This window comes from Cynara cardunculus, assembly GCF_001531365.2.
Source record: "Cynara cardunculus var. scolymus isolate 2C chromosome LG 14, CcrdV1, whole genome shotgun sequence".
NCBI classification, from domain to species: domain Eukaryota; kingdom Viridiplantae; phylum Streptophyta; class Magnoliopsida; order Asterales; family Asteraceae; genus Cynara; species Cynara cardunculus.
Window position 1 is genome coordinate 11,238,209 of NC_037541.1, and position 14,418 is coordinate 11,252,626.

The 14,418-nt window shown below is 33.2% G+C and overlaps 1 protein-coding gene across 5 annotated transcripts; it reads right to left on the bottom strand.

Annotated features, from left to right (window-relative positions):
* Positions 1–6,975: 6,975 nt before the first annotated feature.
* On the bottom strand, positions 6,976–12,112 carry LOC112527008. Of its 5 annotated transcripts, none has more exons than XM_025137479.1 (7): positions 12,002–12,112; positions 10,451–10,809; positions 9,768–9,968; positions 9,605–9,685; positions 8,754–8,829; positions 8,263–8,355; positions 6,976–7,308 (listed from the first exon to the last, which is right to left on the bottom strand). In XM_025137479.1, exons 2-7 carry the CDS (start codon positions 10,457–10,459, stop codon positions 7,163–7,165), a joined length of 606 nt encoding a protein of 201 aa, XP_024993247.1. In that variant the 5' UTR covers positions 10,460–10,809; positions 12,002–12,112; the 3' UTR covers positions 6,976–7,162. The 5 variants fall into 5 exon arrangements, with proteins under 5 accessions (XP_024993247.1, XP_024993242.1, XP_024993243.1 ...); XM_025137474.1 differs by having other exon boundaries at positions 9,768–9,925; positions 12,002–12,080; XM_025137475.1 differs by lacking the exon at positions 12,002–12,112 and adding an exon at positions 11,024–11,989 and having other exon boundaries at positions 9,768–9,925.
* Between the last annotated feature and the right edge of the window lie 2,306 nt (positions 12,113–14,418).

Below are 14,418 nucleotides of genomic sequence, written 5' to 3' on the forward strand. Positions count from 1 at the left end.
ACTTATTGCACCTGTATGATATGACAAATTGGGTTTATCGCACCAGTGTGATGCGATGAGATGAAGTTCTCGCACCAGTGTGTTGCGAGGAGATGAGTTTGTCTCACCCATGTGATGTGATAAATTTATATAATTTTCTATATGATGCGACAAGTTTGACTGATAACGTGTTTATCAAGTTATTGGGTAATTGAATGCGATAAATGAGTTGGTTATATCAAAATGATGTATATTTGTTATTATTACAAATACGATTTCATAAATATGATTTGGTGATTATTCATCCTGTAATAGCATCATGAGATTTCTCACTAGATCTCAATGTCTAACCCTAATTTTGTGTTTAAAAATGTGCATTACAGGTCAAGCACAACCAGAGGACAAGTGGAAGGGGAACTTGTGAAGTGATAATTATATGCTTGGATGGGTTATTAGGCTAGCATATTATTCTTTTGTATCTGGATACTTGTTATGTATTCATGTGTTGTATAGAGATTTTGTGGAAAAAAGTTGTTAACTAGTTTGTAATATAGCTTATGTAAGAGAATGATACCAAATGTGTAAATTATATTTCTTGATATATGGAAAATATATGTTTATATGCAAATGTGATCTTGAGGTGTTACAAATATGGAGGTCGGAGATTGGTGGGGAAGATCTTGGCTGAGGCATGAGGCAATAGATTGGCGGTCGTGTTCGAGGAAGACGATGCGACAGTGGTTGTGAGGAACGTGATCGATGTTGTTTGTGTGTTGTATATGTGTATGTATGTATGTGTTTGTGTGTGTGTGAATTAACACACACACACACACACACATATATATATATATATATATATATATATATACATACAGAGAGAGAGAATGTGTGTGTGAGAGAGAGATTAGGGAGGGAAGGGGAGGACTCTTGACATCATACAAGTGCATAGACAGACCCAATATAGAGCATACGATGGTCCGTGCCACTGTATTATTCATCCATCGTAGTGTAAAAAAATTAGGGTCGTAAAAAATGCCACAATATTATTTTGAAACTACAATGAGAACACATTTTTTTCTTGCTAGAGTTAGTTTGCAAGACTTTATTCCACCTTAGACCCGTGTTCGAATCATATATTCTTAGTTTGTAACATTTAATTTCAGATCTATTATATTTCCGAAAAAGATTTACAATAAAATACATGAACACGGGACCTCACATATGAAAAACAATGAATTAACCAACATATCAATGATGATTTTGTAAAAAAAAATATCCCTATATTTATTTATTATAGTCAAATGGTGTCAGCGTTTGAAAAAAATTATGAACCCGTCCCTGTCTAAGTGGTAGTTTAAAATATTTTTAATTAATGGGTAAATTGACAAAAATACCCTTTAGTTAACCATTAGAGTCTATCGAGAGAAGAAAGGAAAATAGTTCTTTTACGATAATTGTTGTTTTTGTCGTTAACAAATTGATGAAATAAACCAGAATATCCCTGACTTAATAGAGGTAGTGCAAATAGACATAATCCTTAATTTTCATTAAAACCAGTTGAATGAAATTTGTAATTTACCCAAATAATTATGAAAAGCCATTAAAATGAATGGAAGATATTTGGTTTTTTAAGAAATGTATGAGTATTTTGGTTATTTAGGTAAAACATGAAGTGGAAAAATAACTCTGTAAGCTTAATAAAATGTTATTTCAAGTAACGTTTCAATAAGTTAACTTATGACAAACTAAACAAGTATTTTTTTTTAATAATCTTGGGAAGTAAACCAGTTTATAAACTAACTTATGGTTGTAAAAAATTAGATATGAGAATTGACCCCGACCCGTCGGGAACCCGACCCACCCATCCTGGTTGGGGATGAGGATTCCTCGTTAAACTGGGTCTCGGAGACAAGGATGGGGATTCCCGTTTGGCTCAAACCGAGGATGGAGAAAGAGAAGGGATCCCCGTCCTTGTACCTGTATATATTAATTAATTATATTATATATTATTTATTTCTATTAAATCGATAAATGGTAATTTTAATTTCAATATATTTTGGATATTACTAAATGTGGTTTTTGATATTACTCGATATGTCTTGGTATATGTGACATTAATTTTTTTAGATTAAATTTAATTTCTTTTGGTTTTCGATTTATTAATTACTATATGATGATGTATAACTTTTATATTAAATTAAATTCCTTTGATTTTAGGTTTATTGGAAAAAATGTGAGACTTAAACATGTGTAACGTCTCCTACATTTGATTTTAAAAAAACTTACAGAAATGGGAAAAAAAAATCTCATTTCTCCGTTGGGGATAAAAATGGAGATATGATCAAATTTTCCGACCGAGATAGAGACGGAAATAAGGACAAAGATGGGGATTAGGGACAGGGACGGGAATTTGGGTCCCCGCCCCGTTAATACATACGAATAAAGATCTAAATTACAATTTGTAAATTTCGTTCATTTTACGTAAATTTCATATCTTCGTCAATGCTTATGAAAATACAAAGATGTGATATTTAAAAAAGATAATAATTGATTTTTTTTTCAAACACAAGTACAGTAACAGTTTAATGAGACATCCAAACAAAAACGATTTTAGGCTGTTCAATTTTTAGGTTAAAATGTTCGTTTTTTGGTTATTTTTTACTATTTAGGGTTAAATTAAATACCAAATTATGCTAGTATTTTGTTTATTTTACTTGTATGAGTTTATTAAAAATAGAGGCAATTGAGAGTATAAAGCTAGGGTTGTAAATGACCCGAACATTAGCGAACCGTTCGTGAACTGTTTGGTGAGAAGTTTGTTTATTTAATAAACGAATGAATATTAACATTTTTTTTTGCTTAGTTAAATAAACGAACATGAACAACGGTCTCGTTCGTTCATTTACGTTTGTGAACGTTCGTTCATTTATGTTTGTGAGTGTTCGTTTCGTTCGTTTATAACATTAATATGTAAATCATTAAATTAAATTAAATTTTTAGAGTTGCTTTTTTATCTCTACATTTACTTAGGGGCCGTTTACCAAACATTTACCTGGTAAGCACTTATCGGGAAAATTCAATACTATTATTTATTACCTGGTAAGATTTTAGTCAACAAAAACGGCTTTTTATGTAACAATTTACCCGGTAAGAGCTGACCATGGTAAGAGTCATTGCACTCACTTACCGAGTAAGACTCTCGGTCTTTGCCTAGCTCTTACCGGGTAAGATTCTTGGTCATTGTTATATTCATCCAGTAAGGTAATGTAACTTGGTAAGCGCTTACCCGAGTAAGCATTTGGTAAACGGCCCCTTAGTTTTCATTTTGTTAAGTTATTAGGAAGAAGCCCCAGAAGTTATAAAGGATATGAACACATGCAATTGGATACAAGTGTGTGAGCATCTTTAACAACTTCTTGAATTTTTTTTTAAATAGAGAATTAAAAGTGAAAATTTTTAAAAAAGTTTACAGTTATCTGTATCAGATTTTTCATTTTGAAGAATCCAATATTGATTATAACATTAAAATATTATTTCTCTTGGAAATATAATAAATACTATTTTTCTCACATGATAATCATTTTTGCGTATTTTCCTACTTTTTTTTATTTTGTGAATAGTTTTAGGGAACTTGTTGGATACCAAAAACGATCCAAAATCAACATTTTCATCATTTTGAAGTATTTGTTGAAGATACTTTTTAAGTTCCAATGAGAATGAAAATCATGATGAAAAAGGTAATGCTTGTGATTGAAGACCAACACTAGAAATGTACCAAATCAATTCCGTATCAAACGCGATTCATAAGTAAGAGAGAGTAAAAATATCAAGAATTCAAATCCATTGTTACGCTTTTCATCTTTTAACTCCATTTTCAAATCATCTTTTGTCTTTGCACCTAAACCCCTTTTTTCTCATCCAAATTGTTCTTTCATCAAAATACATTGCTTTTTTGCATTTAACTCTTTTACAAAGTTAAAATCTTCAAAACTTGATATATATATATATATATATATATGTGTGTGTGTGTGTGTGTAAGCCGTTTGAAATGCAACTCATCACATTTGTACAACTAATGCAATTCAATCCAATCAATTGAGATATTTATGAAGATGATAAGAGTTCATTTATCATGATTTGAATATTTATGTATGATGATTAGGGTTCATTAATTATGATCAATACTTTATATCAAGAAACAGTAAAAACTTTTATAAAATCACATATTTATCAAATTAAATGGACAATTGAAATTAAGTTGCATTGATTATACAAATGTAAAAAGTTATATAATAACTCACATCTCTCCCTATATATTCGAGGGCGCCTTTTCCTTAAGCATTTCTTTCTCCATCTAAGGTCAGGGAGGAACCTGAGGGAAAAACCGCTTTCTTACCGGAAGAAAGAGGGAGCCTGGGAATCACAAGAATTTAAAAGTCCTTCATTGAATGGGATGAGAAAGACAGGTTCGGAAATGGCCGGATTAGCAGGAGGAAGGGCGRCCCCACCCTGAAACAAAGGTGTACGTACATAAATAAAGAGACTGGTTATGGCCTTGATAGGGCTCCTTCCCATCTATCTTGACCGGGAAGAGGGGGGAGGCTCTTGCGGAAGCCCTGCCCGCCCTTCTCTATTCTATTTTGAGGATCCCTCTGAGGAGGCTTTCCGGACTCGTAAAAGGCTAGGAACAAGAATAGGGTCAGTAGTCTCCGCCGTTGCAGGTCCTTCTCCTTCCGCTGAGATGGCCCTCTTTTTGTTTTGTTTGTTCACCGCAACACGAAATCATGAAGAAGCTGGAATAACTCAGAAAGAGAGTGGCGCCTAGCCGTTGAGAGCGTCTGTTGTCTTTGTAGAGGAACAATACGATCTTGGACTGGCCCCCTTCGCATGACCTAGAAAGAAAAAGAAGTATGTGCTACTATAAGGCCTCTAAACTCCTCCCTCAGGACACTGTTGCGTTGCCCATGGGGGCGGGCTAGCCCCGACTTCCATAGGTCCTTGGTTCGACCTCCTAAYGAGAATTGAGGTCCTTGCGCGGGCGTCTCATCCCTAAGACTTGTTTGCTCTGTATGGAGTGCCCCGTGGTTCCTCGAGTGCCAGCCRCAGAGAGGAATGCCATCAACTAGGGCGCTATTGGCCACTAACCACTCGCTCGCCGGGCGCTCGGGCTCCGCGTTTCAAGTTCGTTATCCTAACCGTATCCTCTGCTCCACCGGGAGCCTGACCCMTTCTTCTATCTTATCTACTGCCTTGCTCATCGGCTCCATACTGCTCCAGTTCATAAGTGCGTGTGTGGTTCCCCCGATGTCAGATCTGTATTCCTAGTGCACCAATCCAGCCCTTGATTCATTTGGCGAGAGAAAAAAGATTTTATGACAACAGTTGGTACGGCGAGAAGGTGAGCTTCCTTACCCTGAGATCTCCGCTATTGATAAGAGAGAGAGAGCCTGGTCTGCATGCTACTGATAAGACAATTGCTGTGGGAGTTGAAGGTCAGGATCGAAGGCATATGCTGGTATGCGGTGGTCACGGATTTAGTTCAGGCCTGCCTCTGAGTGTGATGTGAGAGTGTTATGCTGGAACTTTTCATGGGATTCATCGATCAGGCTATTTTTAAAGAAAGGAAAGAAAGTTCTAACCTAAAATAATCCGATAGAGATTAACAGGGGGATTGTGTTACGCGGGGACACAATCCTAAAGTGACAGGTTCCCACTTGGGTAAAGCGCTGCAATGGCGGCTCATGTTTTGCGGACGTAGCTTCCCCATCCTTATATATATATATATATATATATATGGGTAAAGCGCTGCAATGGCGGCTCATGTTTTGCGGGCGTAGCTTCCCCATCCTTATATAGGCACGTTCAAATGAAAGCTGTACAATTCTTAGAAACCGTGTAAATAATTTCGACCAATAGAAAATTTTTATTTTTTTCTAATTAAATTTAATCATTAAGGGTATATTGGTCATTTGCGTTGTTTTCTATTAAATATGGAAGTTATTAATAAATCTTAATTAAGGTAACACAATAAAAGAAATTTTATAAATGATAACATTTAAATATTTAATTAAATTATAATATTAAAAATTGGATTTTGTTATATTGTGTCTCGGTGTATTATTGTCAAGATTCATGAAAATCGTAAGTTATTAGATTAATAAATCCATGAAATCAGTAATAGAAAAAAAAATCATGAAACCGGTTTCATACATGATGAAATTGGTACATGGAGTAAGTGAAAAATGATTATGAAATGAGTGCATGATGAAACCGGGTTTCATACATGGTGAAATTGGTACATGAAATAAGTGAAAATGATTATAAAATGAGTACATGATGAAACCGGTTTCATACATGGTGAAATTGGTGCATGAAGTAAGTGAAAATGATTATGAAATGAATGCATGATGAAACCGATTGCATACATGACGCATGGAGTAAGTGAAAATGATTATGAAATTGGTGCATGATAAAATGGATACAACATGGAATGAGTGCATGATGAATATGGTGCGTGAATAATCTCATTGCACAAATGAAACAGAGTGCATGATAAATAGGATGAGGAATTTACCATAATAGGGTGCATGATGAATAAAATGATTAATATGGTGCATGATGAATATGTGGTTGGATTTACCATTTTGCTCTTCTCGTTATTATAAAATAAAAATTTTAATATTTTTTTAATTTCTTAAAATAAATTAATCTTGACCATTAATCAAGAAAATGAATGGATAAAATTGATTTACATGGTTTACACAAATAAAGGCAATTTTCATTTCATCGTTCCTATAAATAAGGTTGAATCCATCATACTGCATTTATGAAGTTCTTTTAGAAGTCTATTAAAATTATGACTAACTAAAATATCATTATAGAAGTAGTTATTATATTCTATTTTAGAAAAAATAGTATCTATTTGAATTCAATGTGAAAAAACAACCAAGTTCTTCTACATAACGTCAAGCCATCAGAAAAAGAAAAAAAAAAAACTAATACCGAACGTATTTTTTCTTTGTAAGACGACAAGACCACAAACAACCAACCCGTAACTCTTATTGTTGACCCGGACCCGGAATATGTAATTCTTATGAATGTTTATGACCATATGGAAATGACACAATCGTACGACGTATGTAATGGACTATACAACATTTGCCCTGGACACGATATTATGCATTCAATCTATGTTGATTGTAACCACCTTTTTAGGTCGTCCTCCTGAAGAACTGGTCGTTGTAGCGTTATCATTGTTCACCCTCTGGTTGCTATGGGAACGGTCGGCAGACTCAAGTGCCAACCCAAATGGTCGCATGCTACCGGACCCTGTGAAACCAATAAAAAAGAAACAACCCATTGTTGGTAACCATATGGCATCCATAAAAATTCTGTTCATAGCAGAGCACATTCCAGACTAGAATTTACAGTCCAAAAGCCAAGCCACTGGTGCAAAATTAGCCGAAATAAGGTCCTTCTATTAGGATAGGGCTAAGCCTAAAGGGTGCGTTTGGTACGTGAATGAGACTGGACAGGCAAGCGGGTGAGAGAATTGAAAAACGTTTTAGGGTTTAATTGACATAATTAGTTTAGTAACTAGCACATTTTGTCTAATGGCCCTGATTTTTGTTCCACCTATTTCAGTGGGGCAAAAAAAATGCATTTTTATCCCACCCAGTCAAGTCAAGTCATGTTCTGTCCCAATCTAATGTCACAAAAAACATGGGATAACAAGTTTTTGTTTAGTCTTGCCCCGTAACCAAACGCACCATAAGTAAACTAAACAAACCCAGTATATTCCATTAGGTGGTAGGGTCCGGAAGAGGTACGATGTACACATACCTCACACTTGTTGGTCTCAAGAGAGAAAGGTTTCCGAAAAAGCCCCCGGGGTTGTGAAAAGTTCAAGTGAATAAAACTAAAATTTGGAGGACAACTATAAGCCACGGATTTGCAAAAAAGGGATCAGACACTTATTATTGTAGTGGATTCCAAAAACAGGTACAAGGACAGTGAAATTGCGGGCCAAAAATATGAGAGACGTAATGATAAAGTTGAATACTCATGAGAGATACATCTTACGTTCCTTATGATTGTTGTAACTCCCATGTGATGCGAGAGCATTAGCAGCTAATTTAAATCCTCAACAAGTTAATTCGTGATGATCAATTTTATATTATGTGTCGGGATGTGTAATGTGCACGAATGTATATGTATAATGCTAGAAAGCGTGTTCAAAAGATAGAGCAACAGGGAAGCTATGAATGATTAACAGGTTCTTACCTGCCCTTCCAAACGTGTTGAATTCTTCATTCCATCCAGGGATGTGCATGTCGGCGGTACCTTTCCATGCTTGTTCGAAACCAGCTAACTCATCTGTGAAATGAACGTAACTTGTATATCGAACTAGTAACCTAATTGGAAACTTATTGGCCACATAAGCACCTTGAAAAGTCCTTGCAAGAAAAACCTTTTTGCTTCTGCAGTTACAAGCAAGGTTTTTGAATGTGGGTCCCACTTTTCTTGAGAAAGCTCACTCAAAAAGCTACAATGGGGCTTTCTAGAGGGCTTGTGATCACAAAGACATCGAAAAAGTTTCTGAAAAGGAAAACCCTATCTCTGCTTGTGCAGTTACAAGCTTTCAATAAGCTGATTTTTTTGCTCGTTGATCCTACTTTGAAAATGATTAGAAAAAGCTTTAATGGAAAAGTCCACCATTGTGGATGCTCTTAGAATGAGAGCTGTTCAAGATTACTTAGTTTAAGAACTCTTACCTTCATCAAGGTTGTGTAGGGTCTGTACAGTGTCCACTTTCCCATCTGTACCAAGATTCCTCGTGACAGAATGACCCTAGGGAAACCGGGTAATGAATTTTAGTTTGTATATATTTGAATAATAAATTAATGAAAAGAGTTTTCGGTATATTCTAGCTTTGTCTATCATATACATATATAGTAGTAACACATGCTTTCAGAAGCATGAAAAAACTACCCTCGTGTTCCATACTGCTGGTAATATTTCAAATGTTAAAAGAAGCAGCATCATGCAAAAAAGTGTAACCATTGCAAGGCCTTTAATCTATCTTCATATTATACATCTCATGCCAAGTTTCACTGCTTCAGCATCTAGGTAAGGCACCATACTGGTTTTAGTTCATATTTCCTTTTCACTCGCACAGTCGCACTTTAGCATAAGCCAAGGGTCTTCATAGAAACAACCACTTGGGGATAGAAGTCTGAACTGCTGGATTTATTTGGTTTTCATCATTATGCCATGAAGAGTCTCAAACTATGCTACTTCACCTCATCAAAATGGCAACAATTTCCTTCCTGATTGTCCAAAGCAAACTATAATGTTTTCTTTGGTAAAATTTCAGCTTAAAATTACTTATTTACCCATATCTAATTTGTTACACAAGATTCCTTTCCAAATGGATATATATTTCACAAACAGTCAAACATGTTCTTTAAAAATATTGCGCCAATTCAAATTTGCAGTTTTCACGAGATGGAGGGAGTATATTACCATCAGTCACAAGAACCACTTACTAATCAGGGAATTAGATGATCCTTTTGAAACCACGTTATAGTCATATTACAATTTATTAAGAGAAATAAGAAGGCACCTTGTCATGTATTCCTTTAGAAATTCTATGTGTTGCTCGACCTGTGGTTTTATTAGCTTCTTTGCTGTCTTCCAGCACCACCTGATTACCAAGCATAGTATATCAACATCAGGAGCAGCAAACAAGATTCAGATGAATATAGAACTACAAGAAAATAACTTACTCCATCACTTCCCGACTTCCTGGTTGTTGTGGCAGTGTAGTATGCTCCATTTATACCACCATATGTAACTTTYTTATAGCTAATGCTCTGAGTCTGGGGCTTGGTCCCTTCCATCCTGTTATGGTTCCCATTGAAGCGCACATCCTTCTTCACTTCCTCTGCCAGACAACCATGATCGGTAATATGGAAAGTAGTAGGATTCTGAAATTTGGGAAAGAAGAAATAGCTGTGGGGTCCAAAGTTCAATATAAATAAGGAATACATTGACGTGACTTATAAGAGAAAGATAACAGAGTGAAAGGAGAACGGCATGGAGAAACATTTTGGCAAACTTATCACAGGAATTCTAACAGGAAAGGATGTGATATGGTGGAAGAATTTTGTCCAAAATTTTGTCTCCGAAAAACTTGGGAGTAGACATTATTTTAAAGAAAAAACACTGATTCACAAATACACTGTTAGGGACACAAACCACAATTGTACATTTAGAAGCACGAATGTAACATGTGGCCATGTGCTATTGATTGTATTTGCTAAACAGAATTTTATATCATTAGGATTAAGCTATGGAATCCTTCCATTGGCATGTTACAAAAAGATCAAGAGAACTGATATCCGCTAAATCCGAGAGGTATACCACAAGCATCTTAAAAAATTAGAGTAAAGAGTTGCATTGATGATACCATTATCATCAGGATGTTCTATAACCGGACCTTTGCCAGACGTGGCACTTCTGGAAGCACCATTTTTTCCTTCTTCTTCTTCATCGTCGGTATCTATCTCTTCAATAACTAACCCCTTGGAACTGCTTTCGCTTGGATATGGAAGATCAGAAGGACCATGTGTATCAAAGATGCTAGGCCCAAACATACCTTCAAATGGTCTATTGAAAAAAGGGTCATCAAAGGGATCCCTTCCTCCAAGGATGCCAGACATCATGCTTCTATGAGATGCAAAACCCCGAGGACCATCAAATGGGCCACGAGAGTTGATTGATTCATCTCTACTATGTCTTTCCCTCTGCATTCCTTTACAACAGATCCTAAAGATTCAAGATTCTTAATTCAGAAAACAGTTATACCAGCGGACCACATGCAGGCTGTTCTCTTTTTTTGGTAAAAGTAAAGCAACTAAACAAAACATAATAACAAGTGCTACAGATAGAATCATGCTGGAAATACATTTACTATGTCAACTTCGCATTGCATCTGAAGATTCTAATGCAGCTTTTTGGTTGCGAGTACGATATGACGTACCATAATCTAGATATACTATGTATTTTACATGAAGACGTTATAAATAGCAAATCTGCAAGTCACAGAGGCATGCACACACACACACACCCCCCTGATCAGTCTATGCTCCAACAGTTTCTATGTGAATGCAAACATAACACACAAGTATTAGTATTTTAATCTCCAAGCAGGATAAAACATCATGCATGAATTTTCAAACTTGTACACATGAACTCCATACACAATTATCAATTATGTGTGTGTATATATAGGGGTGAGAATCCTGGGAGAACCCAAATAAAAAACTGAAGAACCATGAAAAATGGCTGAAAGAAATATATCAATATCGATATCAAACTAAAGAAAATAAAATGATCGTTCTTTTTGTTGTAAATTGTTTTGCTCCAATTTTGATTATATTTCACCTATTTTCCATTAAAAAATAAGGGGGATATTTTTATTTCAAGAAAAAGGAGGTGAGGTCGTAACCACCTCATTCCTTCTCTCAATCTAACCGTTTGATCAAGTTCCTCGCGTCTTTTTTTTTCTGGGTTCTCTATGGATCTTTTTCCTATACGGATACATATACACAAATACGTATGATCTATCTCTCTCTCTCTCACACACACACAAAAAATATATCCTCCTCTGTTAATATCAAAAACAGAACAACAAAGCATTTGCATTTGGTTGCAAACATATAGTCGACTTCGCGGGGAGCTTAACCATATACGAACAACAGGAATCTAATCTTAACAAAATCAATCAAGTATACGTAAAACAAACATCGACAAGAGAATCATACTTGATCAAGATATATGTCACAAAACCATAAAATCAAAACCTTCTCAATCAAAAACTAAAACCACGCCCAATTTAATCCACCAGAAACCACAAAATAAGCGAAATTTATCCAAATTTCCTCTTACTCCGATGAAATGATCATGAAAACCGTAATTATACAAACGGAAAACGCGTCCACAGCAGAAAATAACGTACCTGACGATCGATTTCCGTTCGAGAGAGATCTGAAGCAATCGAAAATTCGACAAGCGAGTAACGAATTATGAAACGAAAGAGTTTAAATATTTTTCAGTCGTTCAAATCCTTTTTGTCGCGTAGCTTCGGCCCTAGATTGTTCTCAACTTCTCACGAGAAATATAGGTGTAGCGCATATTTACATTTAGCACCCCTTAAGTTATAACAAATACCACTACCCCCTACAACTTTGTAAAATATGCAAACTAGGTTACATAACCATGGATTTAACAAGTAGGACCCACGTTAAATGGATCAAATTTTTATTTATTTCTTATTTTTTGAAAACATGAATATGTGAAAATTATTAAAATACATTAAATTAAACTAGAAGGATACTCGTATAATGCAGTAAAATACATCTTAATTTTAGTGTTTCAGTTTTTCTTTATCTTAGTCGATGTTATAATACGGTTTTATGTGGTTTTGAGAAAAACGATAATGTTTTTATTTTTAAATAAAAATATAAATATGAAGATATCATACAAAAAATATTGATATTAGTACCAGAATAACTATTTAAAATTTCTCGTTTTTTGTGTATTTCTTTAATTCATTTTTTTTGGTTTAATAATATAATTTTTTATGAAGATAATAATTAAGTATTTTGTTAGAACTCAATAATTATCCTAATTATATTTTAGTTTTTTAAATTTAAAATGAAATGTTTATCCTCAATTTGATTATATTTATCTAAAATTAGTTACACGAATTCAAACATAGAGCTTTAATAAACTGTATTTACGCACAATTTACTTGTAATCTTGAATTTTACGTAATATGTATCAATAAGCAGTACTTCATACATAAAAATTGGTTTTTAAGAATTTTTTTATCAAATGTTTTATAATATAGTATATATATGAATAATTTCTAAAGTCAAATTGTCACATTTTATAACAAGATTACCAAAAAAAATCCAAATATTTAAACTATATTATATATAATATAGACCACGGTGAGTCATTAAATGTCGATTCAGTCTTTAAAAAAAAACATGTTTTACACCTTATTAGTGATTTAATTTACTTCATATCCTTTATTTTTTCAATTTTCATTTATCACGATTATCATATTAACACAAATAATCGTATATGAAGTAAATTGCATTTAAAAAATACGTTTTTTTTACAAATTATACTATTATAATCGTCTCGTCAATATCTTCAAATTGAATCCAATATTGAATATTTTTTTAATTTAATAATACTATTAAATATCATGTATAATTATAGAATTAATTTGTTTTATATTCATACATTTTTTATTTTATACCTTTATCTATCTATATTCTATACGATATTATAAAGCATCTGACAAAAACTCTTAAAAACCATTTTTTATGTATGAAGTACTGTTTATTGATGCATATTACTTAAAATTTAAGATTACAAGTGATTTTGCGTAAGTACAACTTATTAAAGCTTCATTTTTAAATTCGTGTAACTAACTGCAGATAAACATAATCAAATATAGGAAAAACATCTATTTTAAATATAGAAAATTTAAAATATAATTAAAATAATCATTGAATTTCTAACCGAATGTTTAATTATTATCTTTGATAAAAAATATATTATTAAACCAGAAATAAATTATTTTACTATTAGATCTAAATTAAATTATAACAGAAAATTGAATTAAAGAAGTTACACCAAAAAAATGAGAACTATTAAATAGTTAATTTAATATTAATATCGATTTTTTTTAATTCTTTTATGCTATCTTCAATTTTATATTTCATTCAAAAATAAAAACATTATCGCTTTCTCAAAACTACTTAAAATCATATTATATCGATAAAGACAAATAATAAAAATTAAACATTAAAATTGAGATTTATTTCGTTGCATTGCGCAAGTATCCTGCTAGTATATTATAAAGCATGTTAAAAGGTTATTGTTAAATTTTTAAGAGGTAAAATTTGATGCATCATGTACAAGTTTGAAAACTTCACAATCTCCAAAATGAATCTAATATTGAATATTTTTAGACTTAACCGTATTATATCACAAATAAGAGAATTGTTTTTAAAACTTGTGTTTTATACCATACTAGAAGCGTACTCGCGCAATGCAACGAGATACATCGTGATTTTAATATTTCATTTTATTCTTTATCTCAGTCGATGTTATAATATGACTTTATGTGATTTTTTGAGAAATCGATGATGTTTTTGTTTTTGAATAAAATATATGTTTGAAGATATCAATAAAATTTGACAAAAATATATCGATATTAGTATCAAATTAACTATTTGAAATTCCTCATTTTTTTGTGTAATTTTTTAGTTCAATTTTTTTATAATTTAATTTATGTACAATAACGAAGTAATTTAYATTTGGTTTAATAATATAATTGTTTTATAAAGATAATAA